General features: G+C 39.6%; 1 protein-coding gene across 1 annotated transcript in view; it reads left to right on the top strand.

Moving 5' to 3' along the window:
• Positions 1-5,875: 5,875 nt before the first annotated feature.
• The window catches only part of TMEM117 (transmembrane protein 117), a 556,897-nt gene continuing 537,497 nt past the window's right edge, over positions 5,876-25,275 (top strand). Inside the window, exons 1-2 of the mRNA XM_023555483.2 lie at positions 5,876-8,054; positions 8,163-8,467. Of these exons, the coding sequence (XP_023411251.2) occupies positions 8,191-8,467 (277 nt within the window). The 5' untranslated portion in view covers positions 5,876-8,054; positions 8,163-8,190. The remainder of the gene's footprint in view (positions 8,055-8,162; positions 8,468-25,275) is intronic.

The raw sequence follows: 25,275 nt of genomic DNA, 5'->3' as shown, positions 1-25,275 counted from the left end.
GAAATTCATACTCTTGAAATCCTTGAGTGCTTTCATTTTTTTGTAAAGATGCTAATAAGTAATGAAGGTAGGGCATTCCAATTTAATCAAACAAATTATTAGAGCATCAATGTTGCCCTATTTTAGGACCTGATTTTTTACTTAAACTACTGGGGTTGCCTCTAAGCTGTTCTCCCCACTTCCATCATGCCTCATACAAATTCATCCTTTTCTAAGCAGGCAGAGAAACCTTTCCAAAACCCCGCCCCAATCAATCATATTATTCTTCTGCTCTGAAGATTATTATTTCTTTGATGATTCCCTATTCTATACTCAGTAAAATACAGACTGACACTTTTGTATACCCCTCCTTGATCTGGCCCCAAATTATCTTTGACTGTTGCAGACACTCCCAAGCACCCTGCATGTTAACCACACAGAACTACTGCTGCGTCTCCAAACGTATTGCAGACGGTATCCTTTGTGTCTTTGCTCAAAATTTTTCGCAATTTGAATGTTCTTTTCATTCAGTCATTTCTCCTTTGCATTCCTCTCCATTATTAGCCTTTAGTACAATGTGAAACACTGGCTTGTAGTAAAATGCATAAAATATAGAGTATAAATACTAGCCCCTCTACAGGTGGAAACCATGACCAAAGGCCTATGGATGATAAGTTAGGATATAAAATTACAGCCTGGGATTACCAGCATCTTCATTACTATTATTATATGAAATAAAGGTTTCCAACATGCGAATAGTGGCATCTATCTAATGATGTCACTGTTTAAGAGATGAAATTATTCAACTGTGTGGCTTAGTCTAGTTCTGAGAGATGCAATGTTCTATATAAGCATAGTTAGGAGAACACAGAATAAACATCAGCAATACAATGCAGAAGGACAATCAGTTCAATTCAACTACTTATGTTGATGCTCAAGGAAGAAAAAAATTCTAGCAATCCTGTGGTCACATGATCACAGTACTTTCTGATCATGCTACCAAGGTCAATATGAATAGTAATAGTAGACTCATATATCATAGATGTACTGCGACTCTTTTATATCAGACTGGCTTTGTTATCAGGAACTTTCTCACCAACATGTAAAGGACGAGATTTCAGAATTTATGACCTTGTGTGCGAGAGCATAGCATAGAGTGTTGAGGTCAGGCTTTGTGTCCTGGCTCTGCCATTGATGAGTTTTGTTATCTTGTACAAGTTTCTAAGCTTCTCTAAGTCTCAGCTTCAACATTTATAAAACGGAGAAAATAAGAGTATTCTCTTCCTTGGACTGCTATGAAATTTAAACAAGCTAATGTTTGTAAAGCTCATTAGCAGTGTCTGGTATATAGAAGTTCTCAATAAGTGTTAGCCATTAATAATAATAATAATACAGAACCTGGTGCTAAAAATGAGATGGTGTTGGGTGGTGGTGCATCAGTACTGCTGTTTGGCCCAGTCGTCATTGCAGGCTTTGGATTTGCTGCTCCTCTCCTCTGTTTCTGGAAGCTGAATAGCAGGTTGCTCTGCCTCTTCATCTCACTTAAACAAAGAGGGACTTCCCTGAGTATACCATTCAACTCATCCAATAAGTGTTTATTGATGCCCACTGTGTGCCTAGCACTGTACTGTGTCTGGAAGTAAATAGCCCTACTTCTGAGGAGCTTATGACTTAATGAGGAGATAAACATATAAACAGCTGATTTCACTCTGCTGTGCTAAAAGCTAAGATAAAAACATTCTCATCTGTGGTTGGAGAACTGATTTAAAAAATTAAGTGATTTGTAGACTATGTGCAGTGTGTAGCATAGTCCATTTGAACCATCTCGATCCTGGGTTATTGACATTAGAGTTACCAAATCATCATATTAGTCATAAGTATGCTCTGTGGAAACTACAAAGGAGAAAACAGTTTTGTTATTCTGGATACTATCAAGAACTAGAGGAACTAGAAAACAGGGCCAAGAAGACCAGGGATACTTTTGACAGTCTCATGTATGAGCCATGAAGTGGGGATAAGCAGAATTGTTACCCAAGTTGTTCCGTAGGTGTTTGAAATTTGGGGCCCCTGGAAGACACCACTTCAGCACCTGGATTATGAGTCAGGAATATATATCAGCCATATTTAGCCTAAAATAAAAAGACCAAATAATCAATAATTGGGTCCTATTGCTGTATCGTCTGCTAGCATTTACGTCACTGAAATTGTTAGTTGAGATGAAGAATAAGCTGTAAATATGATGGAAATATAATATTGTCAGAAGCACTTCCAGCTTTGTGGTCTTTATTATAGCGATCAAAAGCTCAGAATGGATTTGGATTCAAATTCTGGCTCTTTCATTTACTGAGTATGTGAAATAAACAGGCAACAACTGCAACTACTCTGATCCTCCATTTTCTTCCCTGTAAATGGCAATAGTTTTTTTTTTTTTTTTTAACATGGGAGTGATAGTGTCATTCATAGCGTTACTGTGGAAATTTAATAAAGCCGTGCACTAGTACAGGATTGTTGCTAGAGACTTTAGTTCTCTTTTCTGAAACAATATAAATACTGGAGAGGGATAAAAAAATAGCTAACTCCAAATTGTCTTGATCTAATTCAGTTCAGGCATTTGGGCATTACATAGCCCTCAAAGCAAGATTCTGAAGTTTTAAAAAAGCAAATAAAATAATAAAAATAAGTATATATCAGTCCTCCACAAAGCATTTATTTTAAAAATTATAAAAGTCATATGTATTCAACATTTTGGATCCTGCTGCCTTGACTGGCATGGAGAGTGAAGGGAGATGCAGGAGCTGGTGTAGGCGGCAGTTACCCCAGAATTCCTTACTGGTAAGAGAAGCAATTGAATAACCTGTTACATCAGTTTCTTAAATAATACCTCTGTCCAGTTCCCATGGACATGTAGGAACTATTCCTGCTTTAAGCCTTATTGGTTTTTCAGATGATTTCTGTGTATTTCTCTTGTGATAGTGGTCTTTTGAATTTCCAAAGGTGTTGCATGAAATTGAGTTGACAGCTGACCCATTCTGGCATCCTTGCACATAGGATATCATGAAAATGCATCATGTTTGTTTTTATTCTTCCTGCTTGCTCTGCGCTCTCTTTGTTGTGAGCACCGCATGTGTAGTAGGTCTCTGCTTGCAGTGGGTGATGAGCCTTATATTGAAAAAAAAAAAAAAACATCTGCTGTAGTTACCATTCCCAAGCAATCTGAGCGGCAGCCCCTGGGAAGAGTTATTTCAGAGTGTTAATGAAGATCACAAGGAATTCGAAGTTGCTTAGAAGGCTTCTGAACCCGAGGCACGATGACTATTTGTTTTGCTGAATTTTACTGCCAGTTCCTTAGGATGTTTACATTGCTTTTGTAAAATGGTTAAGACAAGTCTTCATTAGATTATGGGTTCAATTGGCACTCACTAGCTCAGAATATTGGACTGGGACTTGGGAGCATTTGAGCCTATTCCCAGCTTTTCCACTGACTTAGAGTTACCTCAGGCTTGTGGCTTGATTTCTATATTACCAACCATGTGTAAAATGAGAATATTTTCAACGGACACTTTTTTTCTGAAGTGCTTATGATTCTTGAAGGCTGTTTGCATTTACATATTTTATTCCTGGGCCTTAAAAGTATACATTACAGAGTTAATATAATTGTCTTCCAGGGCAGTGGATTTCCAGACTTGCAAGGGATGATGTCCCTGGGGCTAGGCCCTGGGCCTGCCCTCAAAGGCAGGGAAAATGCCTGGAGCTGCTCTGGCTGCCTGCAGGGCATGGTGATTAGGCCCTGGGATCAGTCTTCAGGGGCTAATATCAGAGCTTTCTCATTGGGTGATTTGGGGCAAGTTGTGTAATCTCTGTGAGCCTCAGTTTACTCTCCTGTAAAATGAAGTGATGGGAATGATAATAACAATAACAATATTTCAGAGGTTGTTATGACAATAATGAAATCATAATGTATGCAGATGTCCAGAACGCCTGGCCTGTAAGGTGTTACAGGTTTTATAAGGGTCCAGTCAATAGACACCCTTCTTCCTTCTTTGAACTCTAAATAAGTTGAAAGAGAAGGAAAAAAATTGGCAGGTTGTGGTCAAACTGTAGCTTTTATTATTTTTTTTAAATCCCAGACCTTTTTTTTTTAATGCATCCTTTGGTTTCTGAATGCCATATGCAAAACTTCACTGAAATGTTGTTATTGTTGTTAGGTGCCGTTGAGTTGGTTCCGACTCATAGCGACCCTATGCACAACAGAACGAAATACTGCCTGGTCCTGCGCCATCCTTACAATTGTTGTTATGATTGAGCCCATCGTTGCAGCCACTGTGTCAATCTTTCCTCTTTTCCGCTGACCCTGTACTCTGCCAGGCATGATGTCCTTCTCCAGGGACTAATCCCTCCTGACAACATGTCCAAAGCATGTAGGACGCAGTCTCGCCATCCTTGCCTCTAAGGAGCACTTGGGCCACACTTCTTCCAAGACAGATTTGTTTGTTCTTTCGGCAGTCCGTGGTATATTCAATATTCTTCACCAACACAATTCAAAGGCGTCAACCCTTCTTCCGTCTTCTTTATTCATTGTCCAGCTTTCACATGCATATTATGTGATTGAAAATACCATGGCTTGGGTCAGGTGCACCTTAGTCTTCACGGTGACGTCTTTGCTCTTCAACACTTTGAAGAGGTCCTTTGTAGCAGATTTGCCTGATGCAAAGAGTCTTTTGATTTCTGGATTGCTGCTTCCATGGCTGTTGATTGTAGATCCAAGTAAGATGAAATCCTTAACAACTTCAGTCTTTTCTCCATTTATCATGATGCTGATTGGTCCAGTTATGATGATTTTTGTTTTCTTTAAGTTGAGGTGTAATCCATACTGAAGACTCTGGATCTCCATTAGTAAGTGCTTCAAGTCCTCTTCACTTTCAGCAAGCAAGGTTGTGTCATCTGCATATTGCAGGTTGTTAATGAGTCTTCCACCAATCCTGATGCTCTGTTCTTCTTTGTATAGTCCAGCTTCTCAGATTATTTGTTCAGCATACAGATTAAATAGGTATGGTAAAAGAATACAACCCTGACGCACACCTTTCCTGACTTTAAACCAATCAGTATCCCCTTGTTCTGTCCGAACAACTGCCTCTTGATCTATGTAAAAGTTCCTCATGAGCACAATTAAGTGTTCTGGAATTCCCATTCTTAGCAGTGTTATCCATAGTTTGTTATGATCCACACAGTCGAATGCCTTTGCATAGTCAATAAAACACAGGTAAACATCCTTCTGGTATTCTCTGCTTTCAGCCAGGATCCGTCTGACATCAGCAATGATATCCCTGGTTCCACGTCCTCTTCTGAAACCAGCCTGAGTTTCTGGCAGTTCCCTGTCGATATGCTGCAGCCGTTTTTGAATGATCTTCAGCAAAATTTTGCTTGCGTGTGATATTAATGATATTGTTCTATAATTTCCACATTTGGTTGGATCACCTTTCTTGGGAATGGGCATAAATATGGATCTCTTCCAGTCAGTTGGCCAGGAAGCTGTCTTCCATATTTCTTGGCATAGACGAGTGAGCACCTCCAGCACTGCATCTGTTTGTTGAAACATCTCAACTGATATTCCATCAATTCCTGGAGCCTTGTTTTTTGCCAATGCCTTCAGAGCAGCTTGGACTTCTTCCTTCAGTACCATCGGTTCCTGATCATATGCCACTTCTTGAAATGGCTGAATATCGACTAATTCTTTTTGGTATAATGACTCTGGAAAATATTTTTTTCTTTAATTTAGGTGAAGCTTTACAGAGATTACTTTTTCATTAAATAAATCAAATAAACAATTAATACACATATTGTTTTGTGACCCCACGACACGTCAACACTCTCCCCTTCTTGACCTTGGGTTCCCCATTCCCAGCTTTCCTGTTCCCTCCTGCCTTCTTGTTCTTGCCCCTGCGCTGGTGTGCCCATTTAGTCTCATTTTGTTTTATGAGCCTGTCTAAGCTTTGGATGACGGGTGGACCTCAGGAGTGACTTCAGAGCTGAGTTAAAAATGTGTCTGGGGGCCATACTCTTGGGGTTTCTCCAGTCTCTGTCACACCAGTAAGTCTGGTCTCTTTTTGTGAGTTAGAATTTTGTCCCACATTCTTCTCCAGCTTTGTCTGGAACCCTCTCTTGTGATCCCTGTCAGAGCAGTTGGTGTGGCAAGCTGGGCACCATCTAGTTGTTCTGGACAGTCTGGCGGAGGCTGTGGTAGTTGTGGTCCATTAGTCCTTTGGACTAATCTTTCCCTTGTGTTTTTGGTTTTCTCCATTCTCCCTTGCTCCAGATGGTGTGGGACCAGTGGAGTATCTGAGATGGCCATTCGCAAGCTTTTAAGACCCCAGATGCTACTCACCAAAGCAGGATGTAGAACATTTTCTTTATAAACTATGTTATGCCAGTTGAGCTAGATGTCCCCCCAGACCATGGTCCCTAGCCCTCAGCCTTAAATCTCAGATTTGACCAGCTTTATTATTGGGGTGTGGGGTGGGGGAGATGAGGCTTAGTTTGAGAGGTAAATGGACTCATCAGAACCAAATCAGAAAATTAGACTTAATTACCCAGCCACAAACCCTGGTGGATCTGGGCAGGCCTCCCCATGTGAAGGATATAGCCTGTGTTTTTATGGGCAGGCTGGTTCCCAAAGACGAAAGAGGAAGGAGCTGAGTCGATTACGCCCAGTTTATTCTTCCCAAAATGTCCCAACAGATAAGTCAGCCCACATGCCCTGCCTGGAGTGGTGAAAGAAAAGTGGCAGAGAGAGGCCAGGCCTTACACCAGATGAGTTTCTTCCACATGGAAGAATCACTTCCCCTGAGAACCTTCAACCAGGGATAGCTATTTGTTATTGTGAAGCTGCAGTCAGACGGCCTAGATGCAGTGTTCAAGGGTCCAGAAATATTGTTTTTAAGCCATTGGTTCTTTTCTTTGGCTGCACCTTGATATCACTTATGGTGTTTTGTAAAAAGAACAAAAAACATGCATATGCTCGAGCACCACTCCAGACCTACTGAGGAAGACTTTGGAGATGGGGCCCTGGACATGTGCATTTAAAGAAAGCTTCAGTTCTTCCAGTGCAAATCCAGGTGAGGACCCACTGCTGTAGGTGTGCTGCTTATTGTGTGGTTTTCTACCATGCCTCTGTGCATATGCCTTTCCCACTGCCTGAATTGAGCATCCTAGCCTTCTTCACCTGGGCAAAAATTCTACTCATCCTTCAGCAGTGGAGTTGGCCATGTCCTCCTCTGCAATCTTCCCTGCTCCTTCCCCTGTCTTCCTCACTCCCTGCAAGCAGAGATTCCTTCTGGCTGCAAGCTATTTCAAAAAATGTATTCTGTGTTGAAATTATTTTGATAACTACATGTGAACATTTCTGCAAAAGCTCATATACATACACACACTTGTAAATGTACAGAAAAAGATCTGAAAGTACAGCCACCAAATTTTTATGCTATCTTGACTGTGAGGTGGGGGATTTGAGTAGAGGAGGATGTTTAATTATTTTTTTGGTAATAAGTACTCAGCTTACTCTTATATAGTTTTAATTTTTAAATAAGTGTATTTTGATGATAAGATAAAAATAACAGTATAAAAGAAGAAATGCATTGCATTGATTCTATGCACTGCATTTCCTCCTGCGAGGACTTCTACATGTCATCTCAGTCACAGTCCTGATTTTGGACAGGGTTCTGCCCTCTTGTGTTCCTTCCTCTTTCTCTACACTTTTATTTTCCTTTCTTAGATCCTCAAATGATCAGACTTAGATGAAGCGGAAGGGACAATTCAACTTCCCTCAATTTCAGAATTGTGTTTGTGCCATGAATAGAAAGCAAAATCCAAAACCAAACCCATTTCCATCAACTCTGACTTATGGCGACCCTGGGTGGTGCACGCTGATTGTGCCAGACTACCAACCAAAAAGTTCGTGGTTTGAACCCACCCAGCAGTGCTGTGGAAGATCTGTTTCTGTAAAGATTATAGCCAAGAAAATCCTAGGGAGCTCAGGTCTGCCCTGTAACACATGGGGTCACCATGATAAGTAGGAACAGGTATCATCTTTTCAAATACCTTTTTATTGAGGTGTTATAAATTTGAACATAGGAAGAGAGAGCTGACTTGTATTCTTGCTCTAACCATATGTATCTTTTCTTATACAGGTAAACTACAGAATTGAAGTTTTGAAGAATGGGTAAAGACTTTCGTTATTATTTCCAGCATCCCTGGTCTCGCCTGATTGTGGCTTATTTGGTGATCTTCTTTAACTTCTTAATATTTGCGGAGGACCCAGTTTCTCATAGCCAAACAGAGGCCAATGTTCTTGTTGTTGGAAACTGTTTTTCATTTGTAACAAATAAATACCCTAGAGGAGTTGGCTGGAGGCTTTTGAAGGTGCTTCTATGGCTACTTGCCATTCTCATAGGACTAATAGCTGGCAAATTTCTGTTCCATCAACGTTTGTTTGGTAAGTACCATCACCCATGAAATGTAACATTGCTGATTATTTAATTTCTATTCTCCAAGATAAAGCATTTTCTAAATGCTAATATTGGTTGCATCTTAGTTTGTCCTCCAGTCTTGATTTGTTATGCACTGTTGTAACTAGGTTCTTCAGCTATTCTCTATTAAATGATGTGCTTTTCCTCCTGCTTAAGGAAAATTAGTAGAGATAAAATTAGTACCAAACTTAATGGAAAAAATGGCTTTAGTGCTAAAATGAATTTGTGCATGTAACCTTATTTAGAGTAGACAATAAAACAGCTCTTCTCCCATAAATAGTACCTAAGTGTGGTATAATAAAGACATAGTAAATCATAAAGAGGGTGCCACCATATCATATTAATTTTTCATTAAAGAATGCTAACCATTGCCCATATACTTACACATGTTGTTCATTCAGGGGATTAAACGTGGAACCCTAAGTTTTTACCCTCAATTTTTACTTTTTTTTTTTTTTTAACATTTGCTTTAGAATGTTTATTTTGAGCCTATTCAATCACAGAACAGCATATTAGTAAAAATCTCTTGGTAGTAACCAAGAGAAATCAAGACCAATTAGCTTTAGTTAAAAAGGTAACTTACTACAGTGAAACTGAAGCCATCTACTAAATAGGTTCTTGTCAAGCAGACCACAGAACTGAAGTCAGCCAGACGCAGGGTTGGAAGAACAGAAAGGTGTATTTACAGTTTGCAAACTGGGAGACAGGCAGGGTCTTGTGACCTAAAGCTGCCAGCTCTCCGAACCAGGGAAGATTTGGTCCTTTTATAGGAGGTGAAATACATATGCATGAGCAGTGAAGGGAGGATCTTCAGCCTGGTGATAGGAAGATGTACGTGCAGTCCATGTATGCCTAATTCTTGGTGACTAGGTCTTTGTGTATGGTTGTAAAATGGTGATTGATTGGTACTGTCACCCCAGGAAGGTCACATAGCAGAAGAATTTGGAGTCAGTACGCCTGCGCCATAGCCTCTTGCCAGGAGAAGAGTAGAAACTTGGGGATTCAACCAATCATGGTGAAGTGCTGTGGCAAGAGTAGACTTTCTGAAAAACAACTATTATGGGATGGTTAATAACCTTTTCATGACCGCCTGCTTCAAAACTGTGAGAGCCAGAACTTGGCGGGACTGGCATGTTTTTCTGGGTCGTACAAATTTTCTGCCTTTTACAGGGTGCAGTCTTACTGCTTTTCTGCCACTCTCTATTGGCAGAAAATATTTGAGTTTCCTTCTCTGACAGATTTCTACTTTACTCAGGTTCCAGTTTTTGCAGGTTTTACTGTATAAGGAAATTGGGGTATTTCACAGAGTCCAAGGATAGGATTAATTCTGGGCATTAGATAACTTGAAACAGGCTTGGATTCCATCAGGAAGCTCTTGGTCTTGTCTCCTCTGTGTGTATCTGCTTCATTTTCCTTTCAAACTGAAGATCAGTTTACATCTACCCAGAGAGACTGGCTTGACTTGCTTGGTCCCAGGTTTAAACTCCCAGGAAAGGAACTGAAGTTGACCTAGTTTGCCTGTGGTTCCCAACTCTGGTCTGATGGATTTTGTCCAGGAGGTGAGTGTCATTCATTCAGTCAGTATTCATTGATCCCTTATTACATGCCCAGCACTATTCTAGACAGTGACTCAAACAGACAAGGTCTCTGATCTCCTAAAAGTGTATATCCTACAGGAAGAGAAAGACACTAAACACATAAATATATAATACATGAATAGGTGGTAAGTGTTATGGGGAAAAAGTAAGTATGCTACAGCTGAGTCAGTTAGGAAGCAAACAATAGAGCTTTGGATTTAGCAATTACAAGATCACAGGTGAATTAGTGAGAGTATTTTTAATTCAGAGGTTGGGCTAGAAACAGACGGAAATGATTTAAGGAATAAACAAATATTTTGAGTATTATATTGTGCATATAGTATTACATGGTATTACAAATGGAGCCCTGGTGGCTCACGGGTTTACTGTTACGGCTGCTAATCAAAGATTGGCAGTTCAAATCCACCAGCTGCTCAGTGGAAACCCTATGGGGCAGTTCTACCCTGCATCCTATAGGGTTGCTATGAGTTGGAATAGACTTGATGGCAATGGGTTTGGTTTTGGTTTTATTAATATATATTGTTAAATATGTTCTCAATCTCTATTATCCCTCAAACTTTGCCTTCTGTTTCTGATGCATAAATATATAAAATACACCTATTTTTATTGTATATGTATATGTGTATACATAATATACACATACAGGAGAACATGTACATAGTTTAGGAAGCTTGGTGGGAAATAGAAGAAGAAATGGGATAGTAGGTTAAAAATGGAAGAAAGTGCCAAGGGAAGATTTTCTTGTTAGGTGGTGATGGCTAATTTTTTTTTTTTTGTGGGGGGGAAGGTGAGGTTAATTGACTTGCTTGTAATAGTAGGGGAAAGACCTAGATTGAAGTGCAGATAAAGATATAGAAGACAAGCAGCATCTTTGAAGCTTTCTGTAATCTTGGACTTAAGGCACAAGTAGAAATGTTGGCCTTCGAGAGACCAGGAGAGACCTGGTTCCTCAGAAACAGCCATGAGTGAGGTAAAGATTAATGCTCTAATTAGTGTTTGGCGTAGAAGGGCAGGAAGTTGAAGGTGCTCCTCCTACCTGATCCCCTCTATTTCACTGTGATGAATGAGGAGCTAAAGATAAAAATGGAGGGGTTGGATGGGGCAAGGGGTTTAAGAAAGTGTTCAAGGTTTGGAAAAGCAAACCTAGGGCATGTGGAAGGGAACTGACTAGGGACAAATGAAAGAGTTACTGTTTATCACTGAGGTCCTTTGAAGGCAGCCATAATGAATTTGATTGATGTTGTTTTTGAGCAGTTTTCTCTCTGAGAACTCAGTCACCTGGAACAGAACTTGAGAGTGATTCATCCGAGTGGGGACTGCTCAGACTTGCTGCACTGGAAGAAAACAAAAAGAGTGAAAAACAAATTGAGGGTTCTAATAAAAAAGTTATTTAACCGGGGATTCTGGCTACATGGAAAGGAGGGTGAAGAAGTTTCATTTGAATGAAACTGAACAGGTGAAATGGAAATAAGAAAAAAGGTTGGTGGGTGTAGTCAGATGCCATGCAGTAACTGATGTGCAGCTATTTTTTAGTGGTGATCATAACTAGGGTGTGAACTTTAGAGAGTGGGAGTAAAACGGAGTGGAGAGATGTTTGGCACAGAGGATATCTAGGAATTGGTGGTTAGTTGAGTCACCAGTAAACATCCACTAAACAAGCATGGTGTCTAGTATAGTAATTGCATGGATAGAGGAGTTTAAGGGTGAGGGTGAGTGAGTCAGTTTCTAAAAATGGGTGGAGGGTGTTGGGTAGGCAGACAATAGGTATCCATTACAAACAATGGCTGGATGTGTTTGTAACCCATTCAGGAAATTTACTTGGTGTAGAAAGTTAAGGGAAACTTAGATCAAACCACCTATTTTGGAGAAAAGTTATCTGCTGTGTTAAAGATATATTTGAGGTATCTTTAATATAATGGTACGGGCATTAATAATAAGGGCAGGTTATTTGGTTTTGTGATTGCCACATTTTGTTAAGTTATCCTATTGTAAACTCATCTATTAGGTTAAAATCACATTTTAATCATTGCTTCCATTTTGATTCCCCTGTTGGTATAGGTAACTCAGCACCGAAAAATCACTCTAGATTTCAAGTTGTTTACTGAGTACAAATTATTTTAAAATAATACAACTGTGTCCTAGTTTTTTTTTTTAATGTACAATAAGAAAGAGCCTGTATTTGTTATTTCTGCCTTGAAATTTTCCTCTTTTTTATTACTAAAAACATATGAGATTATATGGGGGTATTACAGGAGGAATGATAAGCTTCTGCAGATAGTGCTGAGTAAGATAACCAGACTCCTGATTCAGTTTCCTGATTAACTCCAAACTTGTCTTCTTTTTTTTATCTCCTTTCATCCACCTTCATGGACATTGAGTCTTCTTGGTTATAGAACTCCTAATTACTTCTTCCTAATAGTTTTTTTCCTTCTTCGATTCATTCTGGATTTTGCTCTTGGGGTAATTTTTCTAAATGGCTCCTATCATCAGCAGAATAAAATTGAAATGCTTTTAATTTGTAGGGAAAGCTCTTTATGATCTGCTCCTGCCTGACTTCAAACCTGTTCTCTTGACACACACAATGTAGAGAATTATTTGCTAATTCTCAACCACGTGACGTTCTCTCATGCCTCTGCCTTTGCATGTTCTCCCATGCCCAGAGTGCTAATTCCTTCTTTGTCAACTTTGTCCTTCACATCCAAGTCCAAGCATTATCACCTGTGTGGAACTCTCTCTAACTCCCCCCTGATTTAATTCATCTTCCCTCCCATTAGTGTCTACCTGCACCAAAGAGAGTATAGCACGTTGCTATGTAATTGACAGCCATGCCACATTATAGAAAGGAAGCGCAGCCACACATGTTCTTATTGGCTTGGTGTGTGATAATTGTCTCTACCTTTGTTCCCAAATAACTAGCATTTATACATAATTTTTTTAAGGCCATATTTAATCTTTTAGCAATTTGTAGATATAAGCTGGTAGTAGGTGGTGGTGATGGTGTTTCTGTGCTGAGAGGGGTATTCTTCATTAGAAGCACAGAAATTTTGTTATAGAAATACCAAAATGCTTTATAGAATGATCAGAATCATTTCGTAAGATCAACTAAACGGTTTCATCTTTTCTTTTGAAATTTGCTTATAAAATGCCAAATATAAATATTAAATAGAATGCCACTACCCCATTCATTACTCCTTTCATTTCAATAACTTGTAAGTCTTTCTTTACTCTTGCATGGAAAGTCTCTTCTTAGTAGACTTCTAAAGGAGAGCATTGCCAACTTGGAACACTTGTGAGGAAGAGTGAATGGTTCTGTGAGCACATGTTTTAATCCAAGTTATTGGTTATTAATTTTATGTTTTGTGAAACATAAATATTATACTTGGCTGGCTATTTAGTTAGCAGCATGAAACCCTCTCGTGATCTATAGTTTGTAGTGGCAATTGTCCCACATAAAAATGGTGACTCATGCAACTGGAAATTACATATTATCAGAGACACAAATGATTAAATATATTTTAAATGATCTCCCTCTCTCTTCACTGTAAGATTGGGATAACTTGAACAAGTTGGTTTTCCTACATATTTGCACTAAACTATTACGAGTATAGACTGGTCACTGCCCCTGTTTTCCTAAATGTGGAAAATAGTTTAGGAGCACAGGTAAAATTAGAATTGGTACACTCAGAATAATTTCTTTAGGTTTAACTTTGAATCTTGTTGAGGTGAGTAGCATATTAGGTTTGTGTTAGGGAAGAGGAGGAGATGCAGTGGGATGGTAGGTTGGATCCCAATTCTTAGGTCTTTAAATGCCAGTCTCATAACCTGGACTTTATGTCTTCTATTGTGGTAGTTGAGTCAAGGCAGGTATTCGAGCTAGGTGTGAGATGATGACAAGACCTTCAAACAGAACATAGGGTATATTGAAGAAGAGGCCATTATGGGAGTGGAAAGGAAGTGGGGTTGTATTTATGAGGGTTTGATTGTTAGGCCAGTCTGTAATAAACCAAAAACCAAACCTGTTGCTGTTGACTCCGACTCATAGCAACTCTATAGGATAGAGTAGAATTGCCCTATAGAGTTTCCAAGGAGCGACTGGTGGATTCAAACTGCCAGCTTTTTGGTGAGCAGTTAAGCCCTTAACTACTGAGCCACCAGTCTGCGATAGGGGAGGGACAATGGGTAGTAGAGCAGGAGGGGGACACATGAGACCCTATGACTTTTCAAAAACAGATGGGACATGAGTTGGTGAAAGTAAAGAGGAATTAATGGTTACTAGAAAAAATTTTTTTTTTTTTTTACTAGAAAGATTGGCCTGTGTGACTGGAGTAGTGATTATCCTATTGAAAAAAAAAAGGCGGGGGGGAGTCTTTCGGAGAGTCCAGCTTGAGAAGAAGATAATGAGTTCAGTAAATGATGGGTTCAGGTAATGTGAACATAGGCAATGGCACGTTTTCCTCTATAGTGCTCAGAACAGCACGGCATGTGTTTACTAAGCTTAGTCCTGGCCCGCCATTTCTTACCAAACCCTGAGGCCAGACGTGTTTCAGGATTAAGTGCCTTGCTTATATTTAGTAGGTCACCCTGCAGGGCCTGAGGAAATACCCCATCACCAAACACATTAATACTTCTGTAGCTAAGTATATACATATTCACATGAAGTGGGATAAAACAGACAACAAACAGGCTGAAATGAGTTCTGGCTAGGCTTTGCTACTGAATAAGTTCAGTTTTGATCAGGTCTTTGTAGCAAATAAATTACAAAGATGAGAGTTGTCTTAGTTATCTAGTGCTGCTATAACAGAAATACAACAAGTGGGTGGCTTTAACAAACAGAAATTTATTTTCCCACAGTTTAGAAGGCTAGAAGTCTGAATTCAGGGTGCCGGCTCTACGGGAAGGCTTTCTCTCTTTGTTGGCTCTGGGGAAGATCCTTGTTCCTTGGCTCCTAGATGATCTTCATGTGGTGTGGCATCTGTCTTCCTGCTTTCTTACTGTTAACCTGCTCTTTTTATTTCTCAAAAAGAGATTGATTTAAAACACACCTTACACTAATAGTGCCTCATTAACATAACAAAGAAAACCCTTTCCAAAATGAGGTTATAACCACATGAAACCCTTTGATGTTGCGTTGATTTATATAGCAACCCTATACAACAGAGGAAACCCTGGGGGTGTAGTGATTAAGTGCTATGGCTGCTAACCAAAAGTTCGGCAGTTTGAATCCACCATGTGCTCTTTGGACACTGTATAGTGCAGTTTTACTCTGTCCTGTAGGGTTGCTGTGAGTTGGAATTGATGCAACCGGTTTGGTTTTTTGGTTTATAGAACAGAGTAGAAATGCCCAACAGGGTTTCCAAGGCTGTAATCTTTATAGCAGCAGGCTGCCCACATCTTTCTTCCAAGGAGCGGCTGGTGGGTTCGAACTGCCAACATTTTGGTTAGCAGCAGGGCACTTAACCATTGCACCATCAGGGCTCCTAACCACAGGTATAGGGGTTAGGATTCATAACACATATTTTTGGGGGGACACAATTCAACCATAACAAGAGTCTTTTGAATTTCAGAATTGCAGAACTGGATTGTGTGACCTGTACTTGACTGTGGGCAACATTTCACATAAGTCTTTGGTTTCCCCAATATATCCAGCTGCATAAGGTTCCTGATTCTTTTTGAAAAGGCTGTGATAGAAAAACGAATGGCGTGGCTGATAACTAGATGATTACAAAGAAGACCACGTGTCGAAAGTGTATTTTTCTTGTGTTTATATTGTGTAAAATATCGAGGGTTTGCTATTTTCCATGTATCTATGTCTGCTCTAGTTTTAAATAGGAACTTCCAAAAAAAAATTAAAAAAGCATTCTGAATGTACCCAGAGATTTGAGAAGACATATTCTAGGTTTTTTTTTCTTTCTTTCATTTTATTTTAACAAAAGGCTGTTTCCGTAAAATATTAAGTACTCAACAATGTTTTCTTTCAATGAATTTAATAAATTTAAATACCTGTTTGTTTTCTATTATGTTAGCTTTAAGCTTAGTTTGAAAATTCCTTCTTTGTATTTTGAGCTACTCACATGATTTATCATATCAAAATAGAAAAGATTTAGATATTCCAGGAAGTGTGGGCAAGAGAGTCATGGTGATACGGGAATATCAAAAAACAAAGCAACAGACTTCTTCAAGTATTTCTTCAGGTAAGAAGGAAGAATCAGTATTTTAATGCAATGATATGGGTATGATCTGACTTCCTTTGGGTTAATTTGAGATCTGAATAGCTGGATAGTATAAATGACTCTTAAATTTATTCTTGGGTAAAGACAGTTAGTAGTACATAAAAAACATGTATTATTACTACTTAGGGTGACTATCTACAATTGATTATTTTAAGTATTATGTTATCAAGCGATGATCATCTCATTTTGAACAAATGCTATTATATGTAGCCATATGTTACTTATATGGATAGAATATAATTTTAAGCATCCTCCTCTCAAAATATGGTATTTGATATTCATGATAGATATTATTTAAATGCTGTATCAACCATCTTTGTTCCCAGCCAATACATACTGAGTACCAGAATCTTCATTTTTCTAGGCTCTTGAGTTGTCAACACATAGTTCCTTTTTGTAGAGTAAAATGATTTTAGAGCCAGAAGTGACCATAAAAATCAAGTTAGAGAAAAATATTGTTCTAAAGATTGGAGTACCTTCTGGTATAAGAAGGAAGGAAAGAAAGTTTTTGATACACTATAGGTTAGGAAAGGTAGACTGGAAAGTTATTGATATTTAGCATACAAAACATTCCCAGGGAACACTCCTCTTACATAGGGAAATTTGGCGTGTAAGAGTTATTGAACTTTATAACCTGTTAGAAAAACTTCTCCTATTCCTTTAAAATGTTCTTCTGTCTTGTAGAGCAGGAAAGGAAGGTGAGGCTGGAATCTCAGGCATACAGCCATTTCCTCCTACACTACTTATTAGGTGCCTTCATTAGTTTGTGGTGCAGTGAGTTGCACATCCATTAGCACTAAAGGGCAATCAGCTGCAGCTTTCAGTGTGATAGGATCGTCTGGCTGCTCTAGTTCCCGTTGGACAGAGGATATAAACACTGTAAGAGGATACCTCAAGGACGAAATAAAACTAACTCAGGTTAGAACATTAAAAAGCAATTATCAACCAGGGTACCTTTCTAGGTACTTTTTATTGTACTTAATACAGATGAGTCACTGAGGTGTCAAGGGACCCTTTCCTTACCCGGGCCAATCATCGCCCCCACTTCCTCATCTCATTTCCCACCTGTAGGAGGCAATGGTTCAGAGTTTCTTACAAAGGTGACTGTCAAGTGAAATTGTAGCAGACGGTTCATCCCACACACAGGGTGCTGAGGGATACCACTTCACTAATGAGTGAAATGTAACCAGCCACATTGGAACTTGCAGTTCTTTAACAGTAAAACCCGTTGAACCAAACCTATTGCCGTCAAGTCGATTCCTACTCATAGTGACCCTATAGGGCAGAGTAGAATTGCCCCATTGGGTTTCCAAAGAGCAGCTGGTGGATTTCAACTGCTGACATTTTAGTTAGCAGACAAGCTCTTAAGCCACTGTGGCACCAGGGCACCAGTGTTAAACAATACATAGTATAATTCAAAGTGAAGAGTGCTTGGTTACTTGATTCATTTAAAACTGAATTGATAGAGGATTTGTTGTTGATGCCCATATAAAAGGGTAAATAGTCCTGGTTGAGGAGAAGAATGTGATTTAAAAGGCCACTGAGAAATAAAACTTGCCCCTGGTTTGTTTCCTCTTTTATTAATTCACATAACCAGAATAATTTCTTGATTCTATTTTAAGTGGGTTAAAGCATTATGCTATCTGAGAGGCGTGATGAACAAAAAAGGATGTCAACAGTTGGCATCATTGAGTGAGGTGGGGCCAGAGAGACTGGCACACAGGTGACTGAGTTTAGATAAGTGAGAGGAAGTGGGAGAATATTCTGATGTGGTAGCCATGTTGCTGTGCAGGGGTTTGTGAAGGGGCCATCCAAGGATGTAGGGATACCCAGGGGGACAGGCTGAAATAAGGGGCGAAAGGGTTGTCCAAATACAAACTTTAGTTGTTTCACCATTTTGCCCAGTGGTGGCCCTGAAGCTGTATATCTGGTTTTGAGTATCGGTGGGGGTGGAGTCAGTTCTGTTGTCTCTGAATTGTCTTCTTAGCATAGCTGCAACCTAGCATTATTGTTGATGGGTAAACAGAAATGCACAGGGTTGGTGTGCCTGGCTCCAAGGTCACAACAATAGCCAGCAGTAAAATTGGAACATAAACTTGGTCTCCTGATTCCCAGACAGGCGCCTTTTCAGGCCTCCCAGATGGCGAACTGGCAGTCTGCAGCCTTAGGACTGGATTGTGCTGGACCACTTCCTACAGCTTTGCTCTACATTGTCTGTGTTCAGGAATCTTTTCTGGCACTGCTCCCAGCCTGACCAGCCCCCTGTCTTGGGTAAAGAAAGTCATTTATTTGACCCAGCAAGAAGTTTTATGGTTCCAGGATGAAGTCTGTCAATGCTGCTAAGCTCAGAGAAACTCAGCACGGTGCTTCCTGCCCTTGCAGCCTTCAGTAGCCTAGCATTCATTGCTGGACTATACTTCTTCCCTTTCATGTAAGAGGAATGTGATTACACATTAGGATTTTCCCAATCTAGTCCATGCTTGTTATAACACCTTGCATGTCCTTGAGGACATGCCCGTGGAAATGAATAGACCAGCTAGAAGTAGACAAGTGAATACACAGAAAAACCTGAGAGAGCGAGGTAGAACTTGGTCCCCAGCATTTGTTGTCTCCCATCCTTTACGGGTGTGGAGGTAGTGGTAACTGTGTAATAGCTGTGGCCGCGGGGAAGATGGGCCCCAGAGGCAGCTGCTGTAGGGCGATCACAACTGTCTGTCTTTAAAGTTCTGACTCTCAGATCCGCCATAAAGCCAGAAGAGCACCTTTCTTGCCCTAGGCATGAATAGATAATGTCTTTATGAGTGGGGGCTGTAGAAATGGGGCTCACAGCCTTCCCAGGTTCTTTCCTCATTATAACCCCAGCCATGCATCTGTTAGTTGAGCCACATGAAAAATAACCCTATCCATTTATTATTAGGTTGCTCTTCTGCTTCTGTTTACAGCCTAAACAGATTACTGAATTCTACCCCCTTCACCGAATTTTGTAAACACAGTGCTTAGTAATCCATAGACAAACCAGGACAGAGAATTTACTAAACAGCTGAATTCTAGATGGCAGACAAAACTGAATATGAAAGAAGATTGTTTTTACTCTTCCTTGGAAAACTGTCAGTGGTGGGTGGAGGAAGATCTTTAGATACAATACTTTTAGCAAGTCTAGACGTATTTTGATTCTCTAGTGTTTAAGAGCTTGGCTGTTAACCAAAATGTTGGCAGTTCAAATCCACCAGCCTGCCCCTTAGAAATCCTATGGGGCAGTTCTACTCTGTCCTATAGAGTCACTATGAGTCAGAATCAACTCGGCGGCAATGAGTGTAGACATATTTTAGTCTTAGATATGCAGGAGAGGTTAATAAAAGAGATGTTATACTTTCATTTGAGAAGTATTTGTAGAGTTCCTGTCACATATCAGGCTCAATTGTAGGCACTGGGGATACCGCAGTGATTAGTAACAAAACACTCAAGGTTCTTGTTTTCATATAGGTCTTACATTCAGGTGGGAGGAGTATGGACAATTGTGGTCATTCATGCAATTCATTAAATATTTGTCTCACCATCTCTGGCACACAGTGGGATTATATTTCCTGGTTTTATGATTAGTTCTGGCTAGTTAGTTGTAACAGAGGGTGAAGTGCGTTATTTCTGGATTGGAGCATTTGACTGCATATGAAAGACACTATAGTGTTCCTTCTTTCTTCCTTGGCAACCAGAAATGTTCCAGATAGTTGCTGCTCTGTCTGCCTGGGTCTCAGAGTGAAGGCAGTGAGGGGCAGAGCTCTTACATGGCCCTCAAAGGATATGTAGTATGAGGCAGGAATAAACCCTTGTTGTTTTAAGCCACCGAGATTTTGAAGTTTCGTGGTATAACCTAGCCTCTCCTTACTGACAGGAAACCCTGGTGGTGTAGTGGTTAAGTGCTACGGCTGCTAACCAAAGGGCTGGCAGTTCGAATCCGCCAGACGCTCCTTGGAAACTCTATGGGGCAGTTCTACTCTGTCCTATATGGTCGCTATGAGTCAGAATCGACTCGATGGCACTGGGTTTGGTTTTTTTGGTTGTTTTATCCTTACTGACACAGAAATTAAAAATTAAATAAATTTAAAAAGAGGGAGATAATTTCAGACAGTAATACATGCTATTAAGAAAACAAGTCAGAAAGCTGTGATATAATATGCCCAGAGTGGAGTAGGGAGGCTACTTTAAATAAGGTGGTCAGGTTAGCCCCTTCTGAGGAGATGATATTGGAAATAAAACCTGCATGATGAGAAGGAGCTTTTGTTGTTGTTGTTATTTGATATCAAGTTGGCTCCAACTCATGGTGACCTTGTGTATAATACAATGAAACGTTGTCTGGTCTTACACCATTTTGATGATTGTTGTTATGCTCAAGTCCATTGATGAGTGCCTTTCAACCTAGGGGACTCATCTTCTAGCTCTATATCAGACACTATTCTGTTGTGATCCATAAGGTTTTATTGACTTATTTTTGGAAGTAGATCGATCGTCAGGCCTTTCTAGTCTTTCTTAGTCTTGAAGCTCTGCTGAAACTGTTCACCATGGGTGATGCTGCTGGTATTTGAAATACCAGTGGCAAAGTTTCCAGCATCATAACAACACACACTCCACCACAGCACAACAAACTGACAGATGGTTGGTGGGAGAAGGAGCTATTCATGTGAAATCTGGCAGAAGGATTCTACAAATTGAAGGGATTGCAAATGCAAAATTCATGAGTCGTAAAAATGTTTGGTACATTTGAAAAACATCAAGAAAGTTAGTGGAGCCTAAGGAGTGAGGAGTTAATTATGTAGGACCTTGTAGTCATGGTAAGGAAATTTTATTTCATTTTAAGAATAGGTTATAATAATTTTTTTATTTTATAGTGCTTTAGGTAAAAGTTTACAGTACAGATTAGCTTCTCATTCAAAAATTTATGCACAAATTGTTTTGTGACATTGGTTGGAATGTGTCAGCACTCTCCCTCTTTCCCTTTATACTCTGAGCTTCTTGTGTCCACTCATTCAGCTTTCCTGTCCCTTCTTGCCTTCCTGTCTTTGCTTTTGGACAGGGTGTTGCCCATTTGGTCTCGTATACTTGATTGAACTAAGAAGCACATTTTTCATGTGGGTTATTGTTTTTTTTTAGGCCTGTCTAATCTTTGGCTGAAAGGTGAACTTTGGGACTGGCTTCCATTCTGAGTTAGCAAGGTGTCCGGGGGCTGTAGTCTTGGGAGTTCCACCTGTCTCTGTCAGACCAGTAAGTGTGGTCTTTTTTTGCGAATTAGAATTTTGTTCTATGTTTTTCTCCAGCTCTATCCAGGGCTCTCTATTGTGATCCCTGTCAGAGCCATCAGTGGGGTATCCCGGCACCATCTAGTTCTTCTGGGCTCAGACTGGTGGAGGCTGTGGTTCATGTGGTCCATTAGTCCTTTGGACTAATATTTTCCTTGTGTCTTCAGTTTTCTTCATTCTCCTTTGCTCCAGATGGGGTGGGACCAATAGATGTATCTTAGACGTCCGCTCACAAGCTTTTTAGACCCCAGATGCTACTCACCGAAGTAGGAGGTAGACCTTTTTCTTTATGAACTGTTAAAACGATTAACCCAGATGTCTCCTGTGACCATGGTCCCCAGCCCTCAGTCCCAGTAACTTGGACCCTCAAGGTGTTTGTATGTGTCTAATGAGCTTCTATGACTTTGCCTTGGCCAAGTTGTGGTGACTTCCCCTATATCGTGTATTGTTTCTCCCTTTACCAATGTTAACACTTGCCTATTATATAGGGTCACTCTGAGTTGGAATAGACTCAAAGGCAACGAGTTTGGTTTCTGGTACTATCTAGTTAGTGACTTCCCTTTCCCGCCCCTCCCCTCCCTTGTAACCATCAAAGACTGGTTTTTTTTTTCTGTATGTAAACATTTTCTTGGGTTTTTATGATAGTGGTCTCATGCAATGTTTGTCCTTCTGTGATTGACTTCACTCAGCATAATGCCCGCCAGGTTTACCACACTGTGAAATGTTTTGCAGATTAATCATTGTTCTTTATCATTACATAGTAAGCCATTGTGTGTATGTACCGTAATTTGTTTATCCATTCTTCTGTCAGTGGGCACTTAGGTTGTTTCCCTCTTTTTGTTATTGTTAATAATGCTGCAGTGAACAAGGATATGCATATGTCTATTTGTGTGATGGCTCTTATTTGTCTAGGATATATTTCTAGGAATGGGATTGCTGGATCATATGATAATTCTATTTCTAGCTTTTTAAGGAGGCACCATATTGTTTTCCATAGTGGTTGCATCATTTTATATTCCCACAAGTAGTGCATAAGAGTTCCAGATCTCCTGCAAATTCTGCAATATTTGTTATTTTCTGTTTTTTTGATTACTGCCAGTAATGTTGGGGTGAGATGGTATCTCATTGTAGTTTATACTTGCATTTCTCTAATGGCTAATGATTGCGAGCATTTCTTCATGTGCCTGTTAGCTGCTTGAATGTCTTCTTTGATGAAATGTCTGTTCATATCCTTCACCCATTTTTTAATTGGATTATTTGTCTTTTTGTTATTGAGGTGTTGAAGTATTCTGTAGATTTTATAGATTAGGCCCCTGTCGGATATATCATAGCCAATTTTTTTTTCCCCAATCTGTAGGTTCTCTTTTTACTCTTTTGGTGAAGTCTTTTGCTGGGCATAAGTGTTTAATTTTTAGGAGCTCCCAGTTGTTAGTTTATTTTCTGGTGTTTGTGCACTGTTAGTTATGGTTTATATTCTATTTATGCCATGTATTAGGGCCCCTATAAAATAGGGTTTTGAGCAGAGGAATTAGATGATCTGATTTAGATTTTTATAGTAACTATTCTGGTTGCCCTGAAAGAAGTGACCTTATGGGGACAAGAGTGAAAGCAGGGAGACTAACTCCTACCTTCCAGTTAGGAGATTGCTGCATTAGTCCTTGTAAAAGATTCTGGTGATTTCATTCAGGATGACAGCAGAGGAAATGAAGTGAAGTAGGTAGATTTAGGATGGATTTTGGATGCTGATCCCACAGAACTTGGTAATGGATTGGATATGGGTAGTAAAGGAGAGATTTAAAGATGGATCTTATGGGTTTATGCGTGTGCATGCGTGTGTATTTGCCTGAGCAACTGAGTAGATTATGTTGCTATTTATCAAGGTAGGAAGGATTTGGAGAACACATTTTGGGGGTAATATCAAGATTTCTTTTTTGGATGCATTGACTTTGAAATGCCTGTCGTTATGCTTATTCTATACAAGTTGGATATGTATTGGAGTCTAGTTCTGGTAATGCAAAGTAGCTTGTATCAGATTATCCTACTTACAGATAACAATTATACTATGTGACCCAAATGTAAAAGGCACTGGAGAATGACCAAAAGAAGGCAGAAACGGAAGAAGATTCAACCTTAAGAAACTATACTGGTGAGAGCCATGTATATACAACTTTAACCCTAAAGACATTCCCCAGTCCATGTGGCAAGAGGGGAGAAATACCTCCAGCAGAAGACTATAGCTCTCTTGGCTTGAGGACTCAGAATGTAGTTCAGGGCTGGCAGAACAGTTGGGAAGTGATGGGGAAATCCTGGACAGACTCACAGAGGAGGGAGCCCCAAATTCTATATATAAACTGTCCTTAAATCCTTGACTGGCCACTGAACTCCACACTCTTCAGGGAGTCTTTAAGAAGCCCAGCAGAAGCAATAGCTGGAAGGCTGAAAGAACTGAGCAGAGATTTTCAGTAGCTGCCTACTGCAGAGGAGAAAAATTGGAGTTGATTGATATCACATTAGAGAGACTGGTAAACACCTTGGGCTTTCCATTGAAATTCTTGAAGAATTGTTCTTTAGAAGTAAAGACTATGTAATAGGGCTAAGGGATTTGACTTAGGTCTGAGGACAAAACCAACTATACCTACTCTAAAACCCAAACCCACTGCCGTCGAGTTGATTCTGACCCATAGCGACCCTATAGGACAGGGTGGAACTGCTCGATAGGGTTTTCAAGGAGCGCCTGGAAGATTCGAACTGCCGACCTCTTGGTCGGCAGCCGTAGCACTTCACCACTACGCCACCAGGGTTTCCTACCTACACTAACTGATTGTAAAATCCAGCCTCTAAAAGCCCAACATGATCAACCAATAATTTAAATGCCTGGTAGAACAAAAACCTTAACTTGCTTTACAGAAAGATAACAGAATGTAGTCTCTACAGTGTGCCATTTACCACTGTAAAATAAAAAATGGCTATACATGCAAAAGAACAAGAAAATGTGATCTATAATCCAGAGAAAAGTAGTCAATAGAAACAGACATCTAGATGACCCAAAAGTTGGATTAGAAGGTAAGCTAATTTTATAATAGATATACTTTAAAACAGCATATATAAATTGTACATAGGCCTAAAAGGAAAGATAGTCATAATGAATGAATAGATAAGGAATTTCAGCAGAGAAGTAGAAACTCCAAGTAGGCTAATATACAGAAAACCACCATAAGCATATCGCAGCCAGATTACTAAAAACCAGAAATAAGGAGAATATCTTAGATTCAGCCATAGAATAAAGACATTTCAAATAAAGTAGCAATGGAATGAAAGATGGCAAAATTGTCATTACAATGGAGGTCAGAATACATCTGTAAAATACTCCAAGAAATAAAAATATCAACCCAGAATTCTACATTCAGCCAAAATATACTTCAGAAATTAAAATACTCCAAGAAATAAAAATATCAACCCAGAATTCTACATTCAGCCAAAATATACTTCAGAAATTAAGGCAAAATAAAGACTCCAGCATACTTGTCCCACAAGAAATGCTGAAGAAAGTTCTTTAGGCTGGAGGGAAAGGAAACCTAATAAAACTCAAATGCATTGGAAGGAGTAAAGAGCACCAGAAATCATAAATATGGGAATAAATTAGAAAGACTATTAT

The sequence above is a fragment of the Loxodonta africana genome, chromosome 4, assembly GCF_030014295.1.
Source record: "Loxodonta africana isolate mLoxAfr1 chromosome 4, mLoxAfr1.hap2, whole genome shotgun sequence".
In the NCBI taxonomy this organism is placed as follows: Eukaryota; Metazoa; Chordata; class Mammalia; order Proboscidea; family Elephantidae; genus Loxodonta; species Loxodonta africana.
The sequence above is the reverse complement of the archived record's forward strand: the minus strand, read 5'-3'. Positions and strand labels throughout refer to the sequence as shown.